Source organism: Crocodylus siamensis, chromosome 12 (assembly GCF_052110815.1).
Source record: "Crocodylus siamensis isolate JL-2025a chromosome 12, ASM5211081v1, whole genome shotgun sequence".
NCBI classification, from domain to species: Eukaryota; Metazoa; Chordata; order Crocodylia; family Crocodylidae; genus Crocodylus; species Crocodylus siamensis.
The window spans coordinates 20522581-20539808 of record NC_143406.1 but is presented as its reverse complement, the minus strand read 5'-3'; the positions used below and the strand labels follow the sequence as shown (position 1 = coordinate 20539808).

The 17228-nt window shown below is 46.0% G+C and overlaps 1 protein-coding gene across 2 annotated transcripts in view; it reads right to left on the bottom strand.

Moving 5' to 3' along the window:
- Positions 1–701: 701 nt before the first annotated feature.
- The window catches only part of PGAP6 (post-GPI attachment to proteins 6), a 59118-nt gene continuing 42591 nt past the window's right edge, over positions 702–17228 (bottom strand). For both annotated transcript variants that reach the window (XM_090023273.1, XM_090023274.1), the window contains 5 exons: positions 15119–15255; positions 11545–11723; positions 10003–10149; positions 6974–7090; positions 702–6104 (listed from right to left, as the gene is read on the bottom strand). In XM_090023273.1, the coding sequence (XP_089879399.1) occupies positions 5808–6104; positions 6974–7090; positions 10003–10149; positions 11545–11723; positions 15119–15255 (877 nt within the window). In that variant the 3' untranslated portion in view covers positions 702–5807. The remainder of the gene's footprint in view (positions 6105–6973; positions 7091–10002; positions 10150–11544; positions 11724–15118; positions 15256–17228) is intronic.

Sequence of the window (17228 nt, the reverse complement as noted above, 5' to 3'; positions counted from 1 at the left end):
GGGGCTTGCTTGCACCCTCAGGAGGACTGCAGGGGCTGTGCCAGACTGCTCTTGGAGGCGTGGGCCCCTGATCTGGCTGCCGGATGACAAAAGAGGCTGGTGCTGCTGCCTGGGGCCAGCAGCAGCCAGGGCTAGGAAGATAAGTGCTACCAGCTGGGCCCAGCAGGCAGCAGCAATCTTCTGTCATCTGGCAGGCAGATTGGCAGCCCACCCAGACCCCCGGGAGGAGTCTGGCACAGCCCACACAGCTCTCCCAGGGGTGTGGATAAACCCCCGATCTGCCTGCCAGGTGACAGGAAGCTGCTGCTGCTGGCTGGGACTGGCACTGAAGCCAAGTAAGCCTGGCTTTGAAACTCAGAATGTTTCATTTTGAAGGCTTTTGTTTCATTTTGATTTCATTGTTTTGAGCTTGAGATGCTTCGAAATGAAACACCAGGCGAAATTTCACACAGCCCTACCATATATATGTATGTTTTTGTCATATTAGAATGAAAATATCCAGTTCTTTTTCATATTTAGAGGCTCCTCATATTGTGAGGCCCTAATCTGTATCTTAAATAGCTTAAGCCTAAATCTGGCACTGACTCAGGTGGGATCTTGTAGCACTCTAGTTGAGAACCACTGTACTAGTGTGAAGGGGAACATTTATATTGCAATTTCCTGTGCTGAGAAACATAGAAGAGACTGATAGACTGCAGAACTTCATTTTGCTTTTTATTCAATTTCCTGCCCTACCCTAGATATACAAAATCCAATGCCAAGAAAGTGCAATGCAGATCACACCCCTTCAAGTACAATTATATTTATTAAGTTATAAAACAATAAGCTTTAAAATTCACCATATAAAATAAAAATTAAATCACAGAAAGACAGCCAAGAAAATACTCTCCCCAAACATACCTTAAAATACTGGCAATTTACTTAAATTCTACTTGAGGTAATTGACAAAATATATTTTTTTCCCACTAAAATTATTTAATCTTCTAATCATAGTGTTGTTGATGAAGAATAAGACTCATAAAATTACAGAGAATTATCCCATCCCCTCTCAAAGCTCAATGTTTCACAGCATTTAAAACTACAAGAAAAAGGTATAAATTAGAGTATTATTGCTCCAACTAGTTAATGTGCGGCACTTAGATTTCATAGATTTCATAGACATTAGGGCTGGAAGGGACCTCGGGAGATCATCGAGTCCAGCCCCCTGCCCAAAGGGCAGGAAGTCAGCTGGGGTCATAGGATCCCAGCAAGATAAGCATCCAATTTACTCCTGAAGGTGTTCAATGTAGGTGCTTGAACCACCTCCACTGGCAGACTGTTCCAGACCTTGGGGGCTCGGACAGTAAAGAAATTCTTCCTTATGTCCAGCCTGAAACAGTCTTGCAGGAGTTTGTGACTGTTCAACCTCGTCATCCCTTGGGGCGCTCTGGTGAACGGACGTTCCCCCAGAACGTCCTTAGCTCTAACTGCAGCACTGTGGGTGCATCTACATGAGATGTTTATGGTGCAGTAAACTAATTACCTGCACAGTGGCCATGTCTACACGAGATGCTGACTGCACAATAGCTCATTACTACTGCACAGTAAAGTTACATGGCAGGAAGTGTGATGTGATGCTACTGCACAGTAGTAATGAGCTACTGTGTAACAGCATCACCTAAAAGCTGTTCAGTGATGCTACTAAGCAGCAACTCCAGTTACTGCATAGTCATTTAGTTCTTGTTTATATTAGTCATTACTGCACAGTGTCTCGTGTAGATGTGACCAATAAACACCTTGGTATCCACAGGTTCCCCCCCGCCCCGTTAGGCTGGAGTAAACTAATTTACTCTGCAGCAGAGCATGTGTAGATTCTGCCCTGCTAGCTAGGGCATGAGGGTACTTCAGTGACGTGGCTGCCTGCTGGCTAGCCGTGCACTGAAGCACCCTTGTGCTGCAGCCCGTCCTCCTGCAGCACACTAAGCTGGGAGGAACAGCCCCGGGGTCCCCTACCAGCTGGGGCTGCTCTGCTCCGGCTCAACATGCTGCAATCCCAGGCACGTGTGCAGACATGCGTCTGGCAGCAATAAGCTCCACAGCGATAGGCTCCGGAGCTTACTGCTGAGCATTAAGAAGAACATGTAGATGCACCCTGCGTGTACAAAAGGGTTGCAAATACTCCATTACAGTCCCCCAAAGGCCAAGTGCTCAGTTTACAATTAACTTGTAAAAACTGAAGAGAAAGTGCTAAAAACTGGATTTTGAGAAATCTTGGGAGTATGTGAAATTTTATGTAGAGAAGTACAAAATTACTAATGATGGCATTTCTACAGGAGCCTAACAGGACAATCACAGACAGCCCCAAACCTATAGCAGCAAAACAGAAATACCATGTGGAAAATTAGCTGGATTTGGAACAGTATAAAAATCCTGTCTTCATGTAGTCTGGAACTTAAGGTTACCACTTAGTGTTACCACTCAGCATTTTCTCTTGGATTCTCTGATTACTTGTAGCACTGAGGAAATAAGTGTTTTTCTATAGCCACCAACAGAGAACCATTTTTCCTACCACTTTTATGCAGGTACATTAAGTGTTACACACTCCTCTGTATGTCCATTTGAAAAATATATCTGTAGAAAAATATGGCAGCCAATATGAAATATTCTGCTCTGGTTTTACTTCAGGGTTTGAAGAAAGGCAGAGAGTAACTCAGCTTGCACATTTCTGAGTCTACCTGAGTCAAACCCATATTGGTGACCCTGCAGATCAGTTTGTGGAAACTCTGAATTAGCTGGGAGCTGGATTATCTGCTAGAAGGCTAAAGCATTAAAGTATAAGTAGCTGGGCTGTTTTTCAGAAACAAAATAATCCTATTTCTTTTAAACTAGGGAATATGTCCTAAGCATGTACTCTTTTTCCATCTCTCAGATGTGGTTTTTAAGTTGTGCAACTGAGAATTTTATAGGATGCTTGATGCCTTAAACAGCAGTCAGATTCCCTAGTGCATACATGCAAAATATAATATTCTACCAGATATCTACAAGAAAAGAAACAACTACCTTTTCTGAAGGAAGAACAGCAAATACAACACTGAATTCAATAATGCCTCAACCAGGCTAGACATGCAGATACTGGCTCCAATTCCTACAGCTCAAAACTACTCGCACAAATAGGTGCTGTTGCAACTTTGCTCTCGCAGTTGTGTTTGTGGAGGTTCTATACTCAGCATGCACAGAGACTATTTGCTCAAAGATACTGTGCAGTCTGCTCTACTGGTTTTCCTCTCATGTATCTTTTTGCTGTATTGCAGTTCTTTCTTTACAATGATGTCTGCTCTTCTTGCCAGAAGTCAGATGGAAGATGACTCTTTCATCCTGAGGCAGACAAGATTCTTTGGGTAGTGTTTGTCTATCACCTTAGACCAACACCACCTCTTTTACCCTGATGCATTTGTTTCTAAGACAGCTGCCCAGGAAATAGGAGATCCAGCTTCTAGGCTTCCCTCACCCAGAGGGGTCTAAATCTATGCCGTCTGCTTCCCAGCAAAGCGCTAGAACTACCATGCCACAGCCCAGGCACTAGCTAGAGTACTCTCCAGTCCTCTTCCTGATGCTGACCCATGGCACCCTGCCTTATAAAATTGATTCTATAAACAGCACTGGTATAGTTTCTGCCCCAGTTGAGAGCAGAGCCCAAGACCAGAGCCCAAAAGCCTGACTTTCCAAAGGAGAAGTAATCTCACAGAGCCATCTTTCATATGCCTTGTTCTTATTTTGACCCCATGTAGCTTCTCCCTTGTCTGCCCAGTAGGCTAGCTTCAGTAAGAGAGGTTTGAAGTGCTCTAGTCAATGCCTAGTCTTTGGCTTTCTGGTTAGAGCAAGTTGTTAAGATATAGGAGTTTCAGTTGAAACCTCATCAGCAGCAACTTGCACCATCTGTTTAAACACATGTATAAGTGACATCAGGAATAGTTTACTCCAGCTCAGATTGAACCAGAGAATATTCAGTTGCATTAATTGCATTTGCAGACATGCCCAGTATAACACATGACGGACCCACAGACATGGAGTACTTGATAAAAGGTCCTAAAGTCACTTGTTCCCAAATTTCTTGGGGCAGCTGCACCAATGAGACCAAGATGCTAGCTGTGCACACACATGCCCAAACCAGGCAATCAACCAGCTAGGCTCACAGATACAGCTGAAAGACTGGAGAGCCAATGATTGGTACTCATGATAGAGCTGAACAGTGTGTATGTACATAGTTAAATATGCATACAAAGGTTGATTTAATAATGCTCTGTATGAGGAACAGGGCTCATATTAGAAGGTACCTACAGTCTAGAAGCACCGAGTGATAGTTTCAAACCCAAAAATAACCAGGCTACCTGAGTATTCCATAGTATTTGGTGCTAGCTCTAAACCTTGGGATTCCCAGGCCCTGTGAGCCTTGCACAATCACAGGACTGCATGTCTAACACCAGCACTGAAGCCAAAATGCAGTAGCTGGACTTACAATAGCACCCAACAGTTTCTGTTCCTGATACTGCAAGAGGTGTATGTATAGAGCCATGCTCAATGAGAGCAGCCTAACTCATTTGTCATCCCAACGCTACCTTTATGCTTCTTCACAGGAGTCCTGACCATTTTTCTCTTCTGTGCTGTCAGCAAGACCTAGGAAGCAAGGGACAAGGAAAAAAATGCCTAAACATGGTCACCCAGAAAGAATGGGTATGATGGCAGATGCCAGGCTCCACCAGAGTTCACAGAGAAGGAACAAACAGAAGCTCAGTTAAAAACCTTTCTAGCATCAAACCCGGCACCTGAACCCCTCCCCACTTGGAGATCTGAGTCAATCTTATTTCCCAGCTCTGCTCTAAATGTTATTCTCAAAGGCCATGTCCACACAAGATGCTGACTGCACAGTCATCTACTGCTGACTGTGCAGCCATCTACTTGTATAAACAAGTACTTAACGACTGCGCAGTAACTTGAGTTACTGCACAGTCGCACCAATGGCTGGCTTTTTTGTAAAGCTGACTGCACAGTAGTCTGAAACTACTGCGCAGTAGTGTCGTGTCAGTTTCCACCATGTGATACTACAGCACAGCAGTCACAGGCTACTGTGCAGTCAGTGTCTTGTGTAGACATGGCCAAGGATTCCGCTGTATGTTGGCACTGCCATATATGGTATGGTGTCATCATTGGACTTTACCCCCTACCTGCAATGAAGCCCAACGTACTTGGGCCTAGCCTGAGTCACCCCCTCCTTGGTACCCTCAGCATCAGCACTACTCGCACAAGAGGAACATTTCACCTTTCACCCACATGATCTAGATGATGGAGCTAACAGCTAGGGAAAACCCTTTGAGGATGTTTCCACTTCCCCAGTGGAACACAGTAACATGACACCCTGCTGGTCTGAGCTTAGATACTTGTCATTCTCACAGTAAATCAAGGTGTAATCATACTCCAGGAAGAATGACCCGACATTGTGCTGGAGACTATACTAGGAGTGGCAGGAGCACTGTGCCAAAGCACTTGCTGTGCCATGCACCACAAACTGGCATGGCAGGAGAGGAATGCATCTTCTATATTGTTAAAGTTGTGCAAAAGAAGGCTGTTCCTTTGTTTATAATGATTAGAAGCCACCATATTGGCAGGGGGGGACACCAGTTCATGCTCTTGCCTCAGAGGCCAGCTTCTGCTACTGTGCTGCCCTTGCTAACAAATGAGCACATTAGCAGAGCTGTAAGCATGCCTTGTAGGCAGGTTTGCTTACTAAGCAAACTCTTCAACCCACTGGCCTGGTGCCCTTCATGCCTGACTCAGGTCACCGTGTAGAGCTCCTCACGGTCATTCTGGCAGATCTGGTAGCGGCAGATGAGCTTCTGTGACCAGGCCCAGGGCTTCTTGTGTTTGTCTCGTGGTGGAAGCAGGAATGCCACGCTACTGGCCACCAGGATGTGCCAGAGGCTGTGTGTGTAGTAGTAGTTGTCAGTAGTTTCCATAAATGCATATATTGAGAGGGCTACAAGAGTCAAGGTCATCCCTGGAAAGAGGTAGAAAACCCAGCGCTTCCATGAGGAAGGGTAACAGTGCTGCCGCTTCACGCTGTAGTAAACCTGAAGGCACAAAAATAGAGAAGGGTTACCAAAGCTTAAGAGAGTCCAGAGAAGAGCCACTTCTATGATCAGAAACTTGCAAGCCAAGCCATATGAGGAAAGGCTGGAGGATTTGAGCCTCTTTAGCCTAAGAAAGAGAAGGCTGAGAGGGGACTTGGTAGAAGCTTATTGCTACATCAGAGGACTACGTCAAGGGTTCAGCAAACAACTGTTCATCAGGGCACCTTTGGGGAAAACCAGGAGTAATGGCCACAAACTCCTGGAAGACCATTTCAGGATTAACACTAGGAAAAACTTCACAGTTAAGGTATCCAGACTGTGGAATAAACTTCCTCCAGAGGTGGTGCAATCACCTACCCTGGAAATCTTCAAGAGGAGACTGGATAGTCACCTGACCCCAGTTGTATTTCCTGCCTAGTGCAGGGGGGCTGGACCTGATGATCTTGCAAAGTCTCTTCCAGCCCCTTACAATCTATGAATCTATGAACAGACCCATGTTCATCACTGAGCCCATATAGACATAGCCTGCACAATTATGCTCTTAAAGCAGATCTAGGGGTGCCTGTAGATGTGCAGGGAGGCTGCTCTGATGTGCTGTAATCACAGCGCATCAGAGTAGACTTGATTTATCAAGTCTGCTGGAGCGTGCTAATTAGTGCACCTCCAGCAGCCCCGTATCTCATGTATTAGCATCCCTGCACTTTAAAATGGTGGCGGGAATGCTTTAACTAAAGCTTGTTTGAGGAACTTACGTTAAAGTGTCCCCGCCACCATTTTGAAGTGCAGGGATGCTAATATATGAGATGTGGCGGGTGCTTTAATCAAAACGACTCTCAGAGTGGCTCTAATTACCCATGGTGGCCACTTACCCATGCTGCGATCATGACAACGAGGGCAAAGAGGCAGGGGCCCATCATGTTCCACACGCCTCTGCGGTCCAGTTGCAGGGACATGGCTATAAACAAGGTCCCCAGGACAAAGAGAATCTGGTCAAGATAAGACAACAATGCTAACATCAGGAAAGCACCCGCTAATATATCTTAGAGCACTGAATACTGCATTGTCATTCAACCTCGTCGATCTCAGCATCATTATTTTCAAACACAACACCCTTGCTGAGAAATTCTGGGAGACAGGGAGCCCTGGAACAGGATAGCCTAGTGCTGCATAAAAAAGGACATTTTGGCCTGGGAAGGCAGAAGCTTCACATTCCAGATGGCTCCTCCTATGTGACTCTGAAACAGTACATCTGAAACAGCTCCCAGACCATGTTGACAAATGGAAGAATGGGAACATCAAAAGGCAAAACAGGCAGTGGTACTGAGAAATTCAGATGGACCCATGCAGCACGGTTCCACCATGCTTTGGCTCTCAAAGGCCAGGGCCACATTACAGAGTTGTGTTGGCATAGGTGTCAACTGGGGTGTGATGAGGGGCAATCCCTGATTCCACTAAGACTGTGAGGGCAGTGTCAGCCCCGTATATGTATACCTGCCTAATCCATTGAAACTTGCCAGTTCAGGTACAAGGGGGGGCATGATGGCAGTTTTTAAATACTTGAAGGGCTGCCATAAAGAAGAGGGAAAGCGCCTTTTCTTTCTTGCTCAGGGAGGACACAGACCAATGGCTTGAAGTTGCAGCAAATTTAGTTTAGAGTGGATATCTGAAAACTTCTTCACTGTTAGAATAATGATGCAGTGGTATAGGCTGCCTAGGGAAGTTGTGGACTCTCGATCACTGGAAGCATTCAAGAAGCTACTGGTCAGCGATGATATAGGTGTAGCTACGCTTATGTTCTACTATGGGTATTTCCTATACTTCTGGGTTTTACTGGTTGCCCCCGCAACTCCCTTTCTGCTATATCTGTCAGGGTTTCTTTAAGCCTCCATCAGAAGTACTGGGTGATGACTAAAGCCAAGACTGGGGACTTTGACTGGGGTGTGCCAATGTTCCTCCTCAAACCAAGCCAGAGGTTCCTGGATAGAGGGTCATGACTCTCCATTCAGGGTCAGACTGATCAGCATATTTGGGGTCAGGAAGAAATTTTCCCTCAATGTCAGACTGGTATGGACTGTGGGGGTTTTTGCTTTTTTCTGTAGCAGGGAACATAGCCCGCTAGTAGGAATCTCTTGAGTGTATACTGACAACATTTCATAGAAGCAAGATGTTGGCTACCATGATTCCCCTGCATTACCTGTGGCAGCTCAGGGTGTTAGGTTTGTGTTGTGTCAGGGCTGATGGTGGTCTTTTGTAGAGTTTAGATTATGGATTGTCTAGGATGGTTTGGATACGGAAGATTCTGCCTCAGGCAGGGAACCCCTGTAGTAAGCTTCTGCTTACTAGATTAGATGACCTCTGGAGGTCCTTTCCAGCCCTACTTGTCTATGATAAGTGCAGTGTAGCTGGGGCAGCACTGAGCTCATTATAAAACTTGTTTTCCCTTTCTTCAGTGACTGCTGTGTAAATACAATCTACTGGGTGTTGATCTACTTTATCCATTTCTAAGGAGTTGTTAAGTTTGAAGGACTCCAACCACCCCCGAGCAGAGTCCTATGCGGGAAGGGTCCTGTTTTCCATCACAGCTCTGCTAGGGCAACAGTGACAAGGCCCTCATGGACCAAACTCAGTCTGAGGACAGGGAACCATGACTAGGACAAAGCGGCCGCTGTTCTTCATTAGCCCAGAAGCACATTCTGCTGCTGACATCCCAAAAAGATGGGAGCTATGGCACTTTGACAGAAGACAGCCAGCCAGCCCCATGAGCAGATCTATGTTGGGAACTTTAGGCTGCCTTGACAGAAATGAAGCCCAGTACCAGAACCATCAGTTTTGGATATTTATAACTGGTAAACCCCAAGGTCCTCTAATATCAATGCATGTCAAAGAGAACAGAGGAGAAATTAGCAGGATATGGAGCTTGTGATGCCAAGAGACTTTGGCCTTCAGTAAGTCATTGCTGCTTAGATATCCAAAGACCTGAGTCAAAGCTCATAAATTTCATGGACTATGTGACTTTGGATTAGGTCCCAGATACAGTGACACACCTGCTGAACTGTACAATTTAGGACCCATCAATTAAAGAAATTGAAATCTCTCAGCTTCTCTAGAAATGTAAATACAAAATAGCTAACCCCCAACAGCAGAGGGTGGCAATCTATGGCCCATGTGCCAGATATGGCCTGCATGGAGATTGGATCCAGCCCATTTTACTAACGGCATGCCAGTCCCTGGCAGCTGCCCTGCTGTATGGTTTGTTCTATGTTCAGCACTTTACTAACGTAAAGCCAATCACCGGCTGCCACCCAGCCATCCCTGCTCTGTGTAGACGGCCACTCTCTTAGACCCCCACTGTCGCTTCTGCTTACTATCACAGCTGAATTGGCTGCTCCAAATTGTCACTCACCACGCTTTTTGGTGGCATATTTTTTGGCAGAGGCTGCAGTAGGCAGATGAAGGGCATGGGGGAAGCACAGAGCAGGAATGGCTGGGACTGCAGCAGGGGAGTAGTTGCTCAGTGGAAACTGGGTTGCAAACTGTGGCCTGAGAATGTTGCCAACTCCTGCCCTATAGTGATACAGCCTGCATGCTGCATGGCCCAGTTCTCAGGAATGCTAGCATTAGGCAGCCTTAGTGCACTGATTGTATTAAGTGTTGTGCTGCTTTAAAAAAAAATCAGTCTGATGCATCTTTTCTATGAAGTTGGCCTTGGATAGACAGGTAGGGAGAACAGAGGATAATGAAACTGAAGAATCCATGATTCCAGGCTGTAGGAACCATGTGCAAATGGCCACTGCAGCATGGAATTAATAACACAAGGTAGAACCATCTTACTTCTGGGCTTTCCTGACTACCTTTGCAGTGTAGAGGTATTTTAGTGCACTAAATACAAGCTACTTACATATTTAAAGATCTTCTTCATTTGAGACATACACAGGATTGTCACCCAGACAGAAACCACGGAGCCCAGGAAATCACAGTACTGCAATGTGTCGTAATCCATGATACACATCACAGCAACTCCTGGTTGGTCACATGCATGGTAGAACTAGAGCCAGGAGATAAGAAAAGAACACAGTAAAGATCAGCCTGCCGTAGCCAGACTCCTTGGAAAGGGTGCTTGGGGAAAGAAATAGGAAAAGCTTGAAATGTGGAACTACAGCTCTACAGAGACAGCATCTCAAGGAGATGCACTGTTCAGTCCTTAGCCATATAAAGCCTCTGTCCTGGACTCATGTTTGTGGTTGAAAAGCACGTTAAAGGAAGAGGGGAGGAAATGTTTGTTTTTATGCATGCTCAGAAGTCCACCCCAAAGCAGATCACTGTTCAGGTCCCCACAAGAGCTTGCTAAAATTTTTCAGCTGAAAGAAGACAAAGGCAACTGGGGAATCTTTTGAGTGAAAAACAGGAAAAAAAATCAAGCAACAAAAGAAATCACACAATAAAAAGCCTTTGATTCAGTCTTGGGATTATTCTGCAGGTCACTGGTAGGACCAAAGTGTGAAAGGATGGGAGTGATTATGGGCAGCCTCTTACCCTTTGGAAACTGCATTGGGTCAAGATATAATGGGAACATCCATTAGCATCCCTCCCCAAACTATTTCCATGGAAATAGTCTGCTGCATCAGCTAGTCTGGTTTAGTGTCTCTGCCACACAAGGCCAGTTGTCCCACTGTGTGTTGGGTTTACTGTACTCAGCATGATAAAAATTAATAACACCTGTGACCAAACCCCAGATTTGTCTGATGATGTCTCTGCTGTGCTAGAGTGGAGGTACCATCCCAGTACGGGAAGTATCATACTTTGAATATGCTAAGAGGAAGGCAAGGCCCCCAACAGCACATAGTTCCACTGTTAGAGCTATCGCCCCTTCCACTGGAATACAGGCTCATATAGCCAAGACAGAGTGTAAGCTATTGCTGAATGCAACACATCTCTCGCACAGAAGCATAACTGATTTGTATCTGGATAGTGTCCTAGTGAAAGAGCAGCACATCTTGATCTTGCCAAGAAAGAGGATAATTATACCCTGAATAAATTACCCTAAGCTCTGGAGTGGCTCTGCTCTGGTTCCCACTGGCCAATGTCAAACTGCGTTGTATATCTGACTCAGGCATGGCCAGGCTGATAAGGATATTGCCTATGCTGTGTTTTGGGTTGAGTTGCATCGATGCTGGCACAGGGATGCATAGGACTATTTTAAAGGCTTGCTCTTCACTAGAGGATCCTGTCCATATCCAACAAGTGTTCAGCAAGTGTTCTTGGAAGTCCTGTGAGGCAATGGGAAGGAAACGCTCTCCCACTGAACTTCTTTTTCAGTGAGGTACAGAGCTGCAGCCTTCAGGATTCTGGTACTTCAAAGAGGGGAGTGGAGTACTTTTCCCCGGGGCCAACACTTCACACCCCCTACTGATGGGTGATATAATGATCTGACAAAGCCTACCGTGGAGAAGAACATGGTGTAGATGTAGATGGAGGCCTCCACCAAGTAGTAGCGATAAACAGCCACAACAATAGCTGGCAGGAACATGAGGTTACTGAGTGTAAGCAAGAGAGTAGCCAGCTTCTGTGTGCCCTCGGATTGGGCATTAGCATCATCTGTGCAGCTCCATCCACTCCAACCTGGCATATGACAGAGAGGTTGAATGGTGCATCTGAAACTGCTGCCACATCTCTCTGGCTTACTGTAACACTGAGAGCTGCTTTGAGGACTGCTTAGCAAAGCAAACTCAACCAAGGTGAAACTAGTTCCATATCTTCCCTTAGGTCTCCTCTTCCCTGCAGTACCTCTCAGTCTATTCCCCAACTCCTGAAGCCCCAAGCTCTGCAGCAGCAGCTCCCTTTGGCAGGGGATGGGAGGACTACTGCTGTGAGGAAAGACTCCCTCTGCTGCAGCCTTAAAGTTTCCAACAGACATTAGCCAACTAAGTATGTCCCAACATGAGACTTTGTGCATAGAACCTTCCGTTCTCCAAGGGCTATTAATTTGCTTTAAGGACCAAGTCTACAGCATAAGCATTTCCTAAGGAGCAGAAATTTTACAGTTAGTACCCAGTAACCATTAACTACTGAGTCCTAGTTTACATGATTTGAAATCTTCATCCAGCCATACTTGTGTTCTCAGAATACGCAGCAAATGTGGCATGCCTCAGAAAGGATGGAGTCCACAATTTATCCCACATTGGCTCATTTTTCCAGAATTCAGGAATATCACAAGAGAACCTAACTCTTGTCCTAGAGACATTTCCAGACTGCGGGGCCATTTAGCATGGCTTTAAATGGAATGCAATAGGTAGGTAGATGTTCACTTTGTATTTCTGATGATTTACAATGTGTATTCCCAATTCATTAGGCAATATTTCCAATGCATAGTGATCAGCTGATTGGAGCATGCTGTTCTTAACTGGGGGAAAGGTGCAAAGGAGGAAGACTTCTACACAGTGGGGAAACCAGGATAAAAAACAATATGGCACAACTAAGATGTGGCTGACTGGAATTTGGGCCCAGCCGCTACTTTTTTTTTGTTCACGTTAGTTCCTACTTGAAATGATCCACTGAGTATTTCTTGGAACCCCTCTCCCCCTCCTACACCATCTCAGACTGCAGCAGCTTTTCCAGCATTTTGCTTTGAGCATTTGAAGACTGAAACTCACAATGCTGGGTAGTTCTGACTGCATGCAGATCTCATGGTGTGGATGGCTACCCCTCTACAGAACAGCTGCTGCAGGGAAATACTCATGGATAGATCAAGAATGAACACACTCCAGGGTTTCTTAGTTTTACTGTGAATTCACCAGAGGACAGTCCTGGAAAGTAAAGAGGGGTCCTGTAAATTCTGATCCACTCAAATGTTTATAGAAGATATTTGGAAGGGCTTATCTTGATCTGAGAGAATAGACAAAAGCCCACCTGTGTAATATCCCAACCTGGATACCTTCGGGGAAATAAAATAACACAGGTGGTAGTGTGAGAATGAAGGCTACAGGGACATGTTTTTGTCTTACTGGTTCTGTAAAATTGTTGGAACAATGGCAGGAACTAGTCACCACTCAACTCTGTTGCAGCTGTTCAGCATATAAGGTCTCCCCACAAAAAAATCACTCTGGATTCTCCCTGTGCTGTTTGTGACTCAGCTCCTTGAAAGCAAGAAGGTGCAGACTCTAACTTTGCCACCCTGCATGCCCTCAGATTAATTATTTTTCACTGTAACTACCTCCTTTGCCTCCCACGGAGTACTGCTGCAAAGTGCAGAGACAAAGGCAGAGACAGTGTTACTAAAGGAGACATACAATCAGGTCTTCCTTGTGGCTCTGTTATCTCAGCTTGGTGTTACTGCTCCCTGCTCCATACATGCCAAGACTGGCTCTGCAGGCTGAAAGGACAAGGCTGCTGCACAGGGCAGGCAGCAGGTAAAATAAGTTGAGGTAAAACACCCAAATGCATGATGTTCTACTGTAAGTTGAACCTTGATGTCTGGCCATGCTTCAAACAAGGAGCCGGGATAGCCAAGACCTCAGTCTCTATTGGTGACTCAGCAGAAGGCTGTGTCAACCTCAGCATGATTCAGCATTTTTCCTAAACTATTTTGTCTGCCTATGTCCTTAGTTCAACATGGCTACAGCCTATACCCCTTTATGCTTCTCAGAAACTAATGCCTCCCTGGGGAAACAAAGAGTTTTGGGCATTTATACATCTGCTCGGGGGGGTGGGGGGGAGAGGCACTTTAATTACAGTGATACCAAGAGCCACTCTAAGCCTGCAGCGTCTCGTGTATCAGTGTCCCTGCACTGAAAAATGGTGGTGGGGGCACTTTAACTAAAGCTTGTTGAATGAGCTTTTGTTAAAGTGCCCCGCCGGCATTTTTCAGTGTGGGGATGCTGATACACAAGACACTGGAGTCTCCTGGGGCACGGTAATTACCATGCTCCAGCAAACTCAATTAATCAAGTCTGCTCTAATGTGCTGTAATAACAGTACGTTAGAGCAGCCTCACTGCACATGTACAGGTGCCCATAAGTCTGCTCTCACTCACAGCAACATAAAAGCAGCTGATCTAGACCAAGGTAGCAGAGAAGCAGGTCCTACTCTGTGCTGTCCATGGGGAGAGGAGGTGCCAGCATCTGTACAATGAAGTTCACGTTTTTCTCAGCTATTGATCTGAAACGACCCCTCCAGAAGACATCAATCCTGGGGTAAGACAGTTCTTTCTCCATTAGCAGTTCACACACACTGATGACATTCAAGCCTTGCAGGACATCGCCTGAGTTTCCCCAACCAAGGAATGGCACACAGGCTGCCTCATGCTGGGAGCCCAAGAGACCATCCAGAAATAAATTGCCCTTGATTACTGCAGCAGGTGGGAGAGGTTTTGGACTACCCCACAGGAGGGTGACCAGCTTGTCCTCTGGGTCACAGGTGGTGTCCTGTTAGCACCAGTGTCTATTTTGGAGCCCTTTGCTCAATGAGCAGGCAATAGGAGCTGTCCCACCACCTCCAGTGAACCATTTACCCAGTATGATCATAAATCCAGCCCTCTGTAATAGCGTGGGATACATGCTCAATAACAACTCCAGGAGCATATTGAGGGGGCCACTGCACATCTCCAAGAAAGAACCCTGGCTTCCCTGACAGAATGGTTCCAAAGTGCTCCCAATACTGGTTCTTTAGTGCTGCTAAGGAAGATGGCTTTCCTTGTGTCACAGGATCTGCATGCTACTGAGGGGAAGAAAAGCTGATCCAGAGCAGCAAGTGCTGCAGCCACAGGCCCTTCTCTAATTGTTTCAAGCTGCAGGTAGCTGTTCCTGCTGCTGCTGGGATGTTCCAGTGCTTCTCGCTAGCATGGGATTTAAGTCTCAGCACACTGGCTTTTCAGAAGGCTGCTGCCATTTTATCCTCTACTTTTTAAATACAGAAGTTCCAGGACTCATCTGTGTTCTTGTCAGAGACTGTACAAATGGAAGGATGGATTCTGGAGGCAGGCCAGGCCTTCCACGAAGCAGGCCCCCAAGGACACTCACCAGCTTTACAGCTGCAGCCAGCATAGAGGTAGCCATGCCTTCTCAGAAGACTGCACTGTCCATATGCTCCACAGTCATTGAAGCAGGGAGTGAGGTACATGGAGACAGTCACTTTGGCTTTTGCTTCATTACATTGGCTGCAGTGAGAGAAGACCACAGTAATATTAGTTTAGATTCCCTGTTACAACAGTGAGGAAGTAGAATAAAACTGCCTACGGAAGTTGTTGAATCTGCTTCTTTGGAGGCTTTCAAGAAGAGGTTGGATAAGCACAGGTTAGAGTGATATAGGAGTATGCATGAGCAACCCAGCAGAGTCCTGTTGCTGTGACTGTGGATTGCAAATCCCAGAAACATTGAGGGCAGCAGGAAGAGGAAGTGAACATACAGCTGATGATGGCTACATGCCAGAAAGCATGCCAGAGAGCAGTGCTCTAGCAACCCCCAGCTTCTCGCTTGAGCCATTGCAGGCATGTGGCTGCATTTCCTGAATCAAAAGTGAATGTCTATTCATTTACTTATTGGTTTAATCTTTGCAGCTTAAACTAACCTGCAAAGACTGAATCAATTTAGCCTCAGTCCTTTTGACTGCCTGCACTTATCCATAAAGAGTAGCAGTTGGAAGTCCAGAAGCACATTCCCCAACAGATGGTTGAGAGATCACAAAAAGAGCTCTATAATCCAGAACAGATGTATACTGGGAGAACACCCTGCTCAGCAGCAGAAGAATGAAGAAAATTCCACAACCAACTTAGTTGCGAAAGACATGAACTGGGGTAAGCTTATAGACAAGATAGGTTTACAAAAGGGGAGTTCTGACTTTCTAGTTAGGGTGGGCCGGGCAGTGATGTGTGGAGTTATTTGCTGTTCCCAGGGTGCATCTACATGTGCAATGAATGCTATTTGGGTTTACTGTGCAGTAATTTACTGTGCAGTAAACTAGCCCTGGGCCTACACATACAGCCATCCGGAAAAGTTCATAGATTCATAGATGCTGGGGGCAGAAGGGACCTCAACAGATCATCAAGTCTGACCCCCTGCCCAGGTAGAAAAGAGTACTGGGGTCAAATGACTCCAGCCAGATGCCTATCCAGCCTTCCCTTAAAGACCCCTAAAGTAGTACCTCCCTTGGAAGTCCATTCCAAATTTTGGCCACCCTTACCATGAAGAAGTTCTTTCATGATATCTAGCCTAAATCTGCTCTCTGTCAGTTTGTGACAGTGACCATTGCTCCTTCTTACCCCAAGAGGTGCCCTGGTGAACAAAGCATCTCCGATATTTTGCTGCATCCCCCTAATGAATTTGTAGGCAGCCACAAGATCACCTCTCAGTCTTCTCTTGCAGAGGCTGAAGAGGTACAGGTCCCTCAGTCTCTCCTCATGGGGCCTGTCCTGTAAGCCCCTAACCATACGAGTGGCCCTCCTCTTGACCCTTTCGAGTCTATCAACATCCTTCTTGAAGTACGGTGCCCAAAACTGAATACAGTATTTCAACCGTGGTCTGACCAATGCCGCATAGAGGGGTAGTATCACCTCCTTGGTTCTATTTGTCATGAATCTGCTGATGCATGATAAAGTGCGGTTAGCTTTGCTGATGATTTCATCACACTGATAACTCATGTTCATCTTGGAGTCCACTATGACTCCAAGTTCCCTTTCCACTTCTGTGCTGCTGAGAGGGTCACTTCCCAGCCAGTAGGTATGTTGGATATTTTTGCGCCCTAGGTGCAGTACTCTGCACTTTTCCTTGTTGTACTGCATCCTATCGTGTCCTGCCCACTTTTCTAACCTGCCCAGATCTGCCTACAATTGTTCCCTACTCCCTGGAGCGTGCACTTCACCCCCCATTTTAGTGTCGTCTGCAAACTTGGACAGAGTACACTTCACACCCACATCCAAGTCACTGATGAAGATATTGAAGAGTACAGGTCCAAGGACTGAACCCTGCGGGACTCCACTACCTACATTCTTCCAGGTCAATACCGACCCGTCTACTACCACTCTCTGGGTAGGACTGCTAAGCCAATTTGCCACCCACCGGACTGTGTAAACATCTGTATCACAGCTTCTTAATTTATTTATGAGAATGGGATCAGATACCGTATTGAAGACCT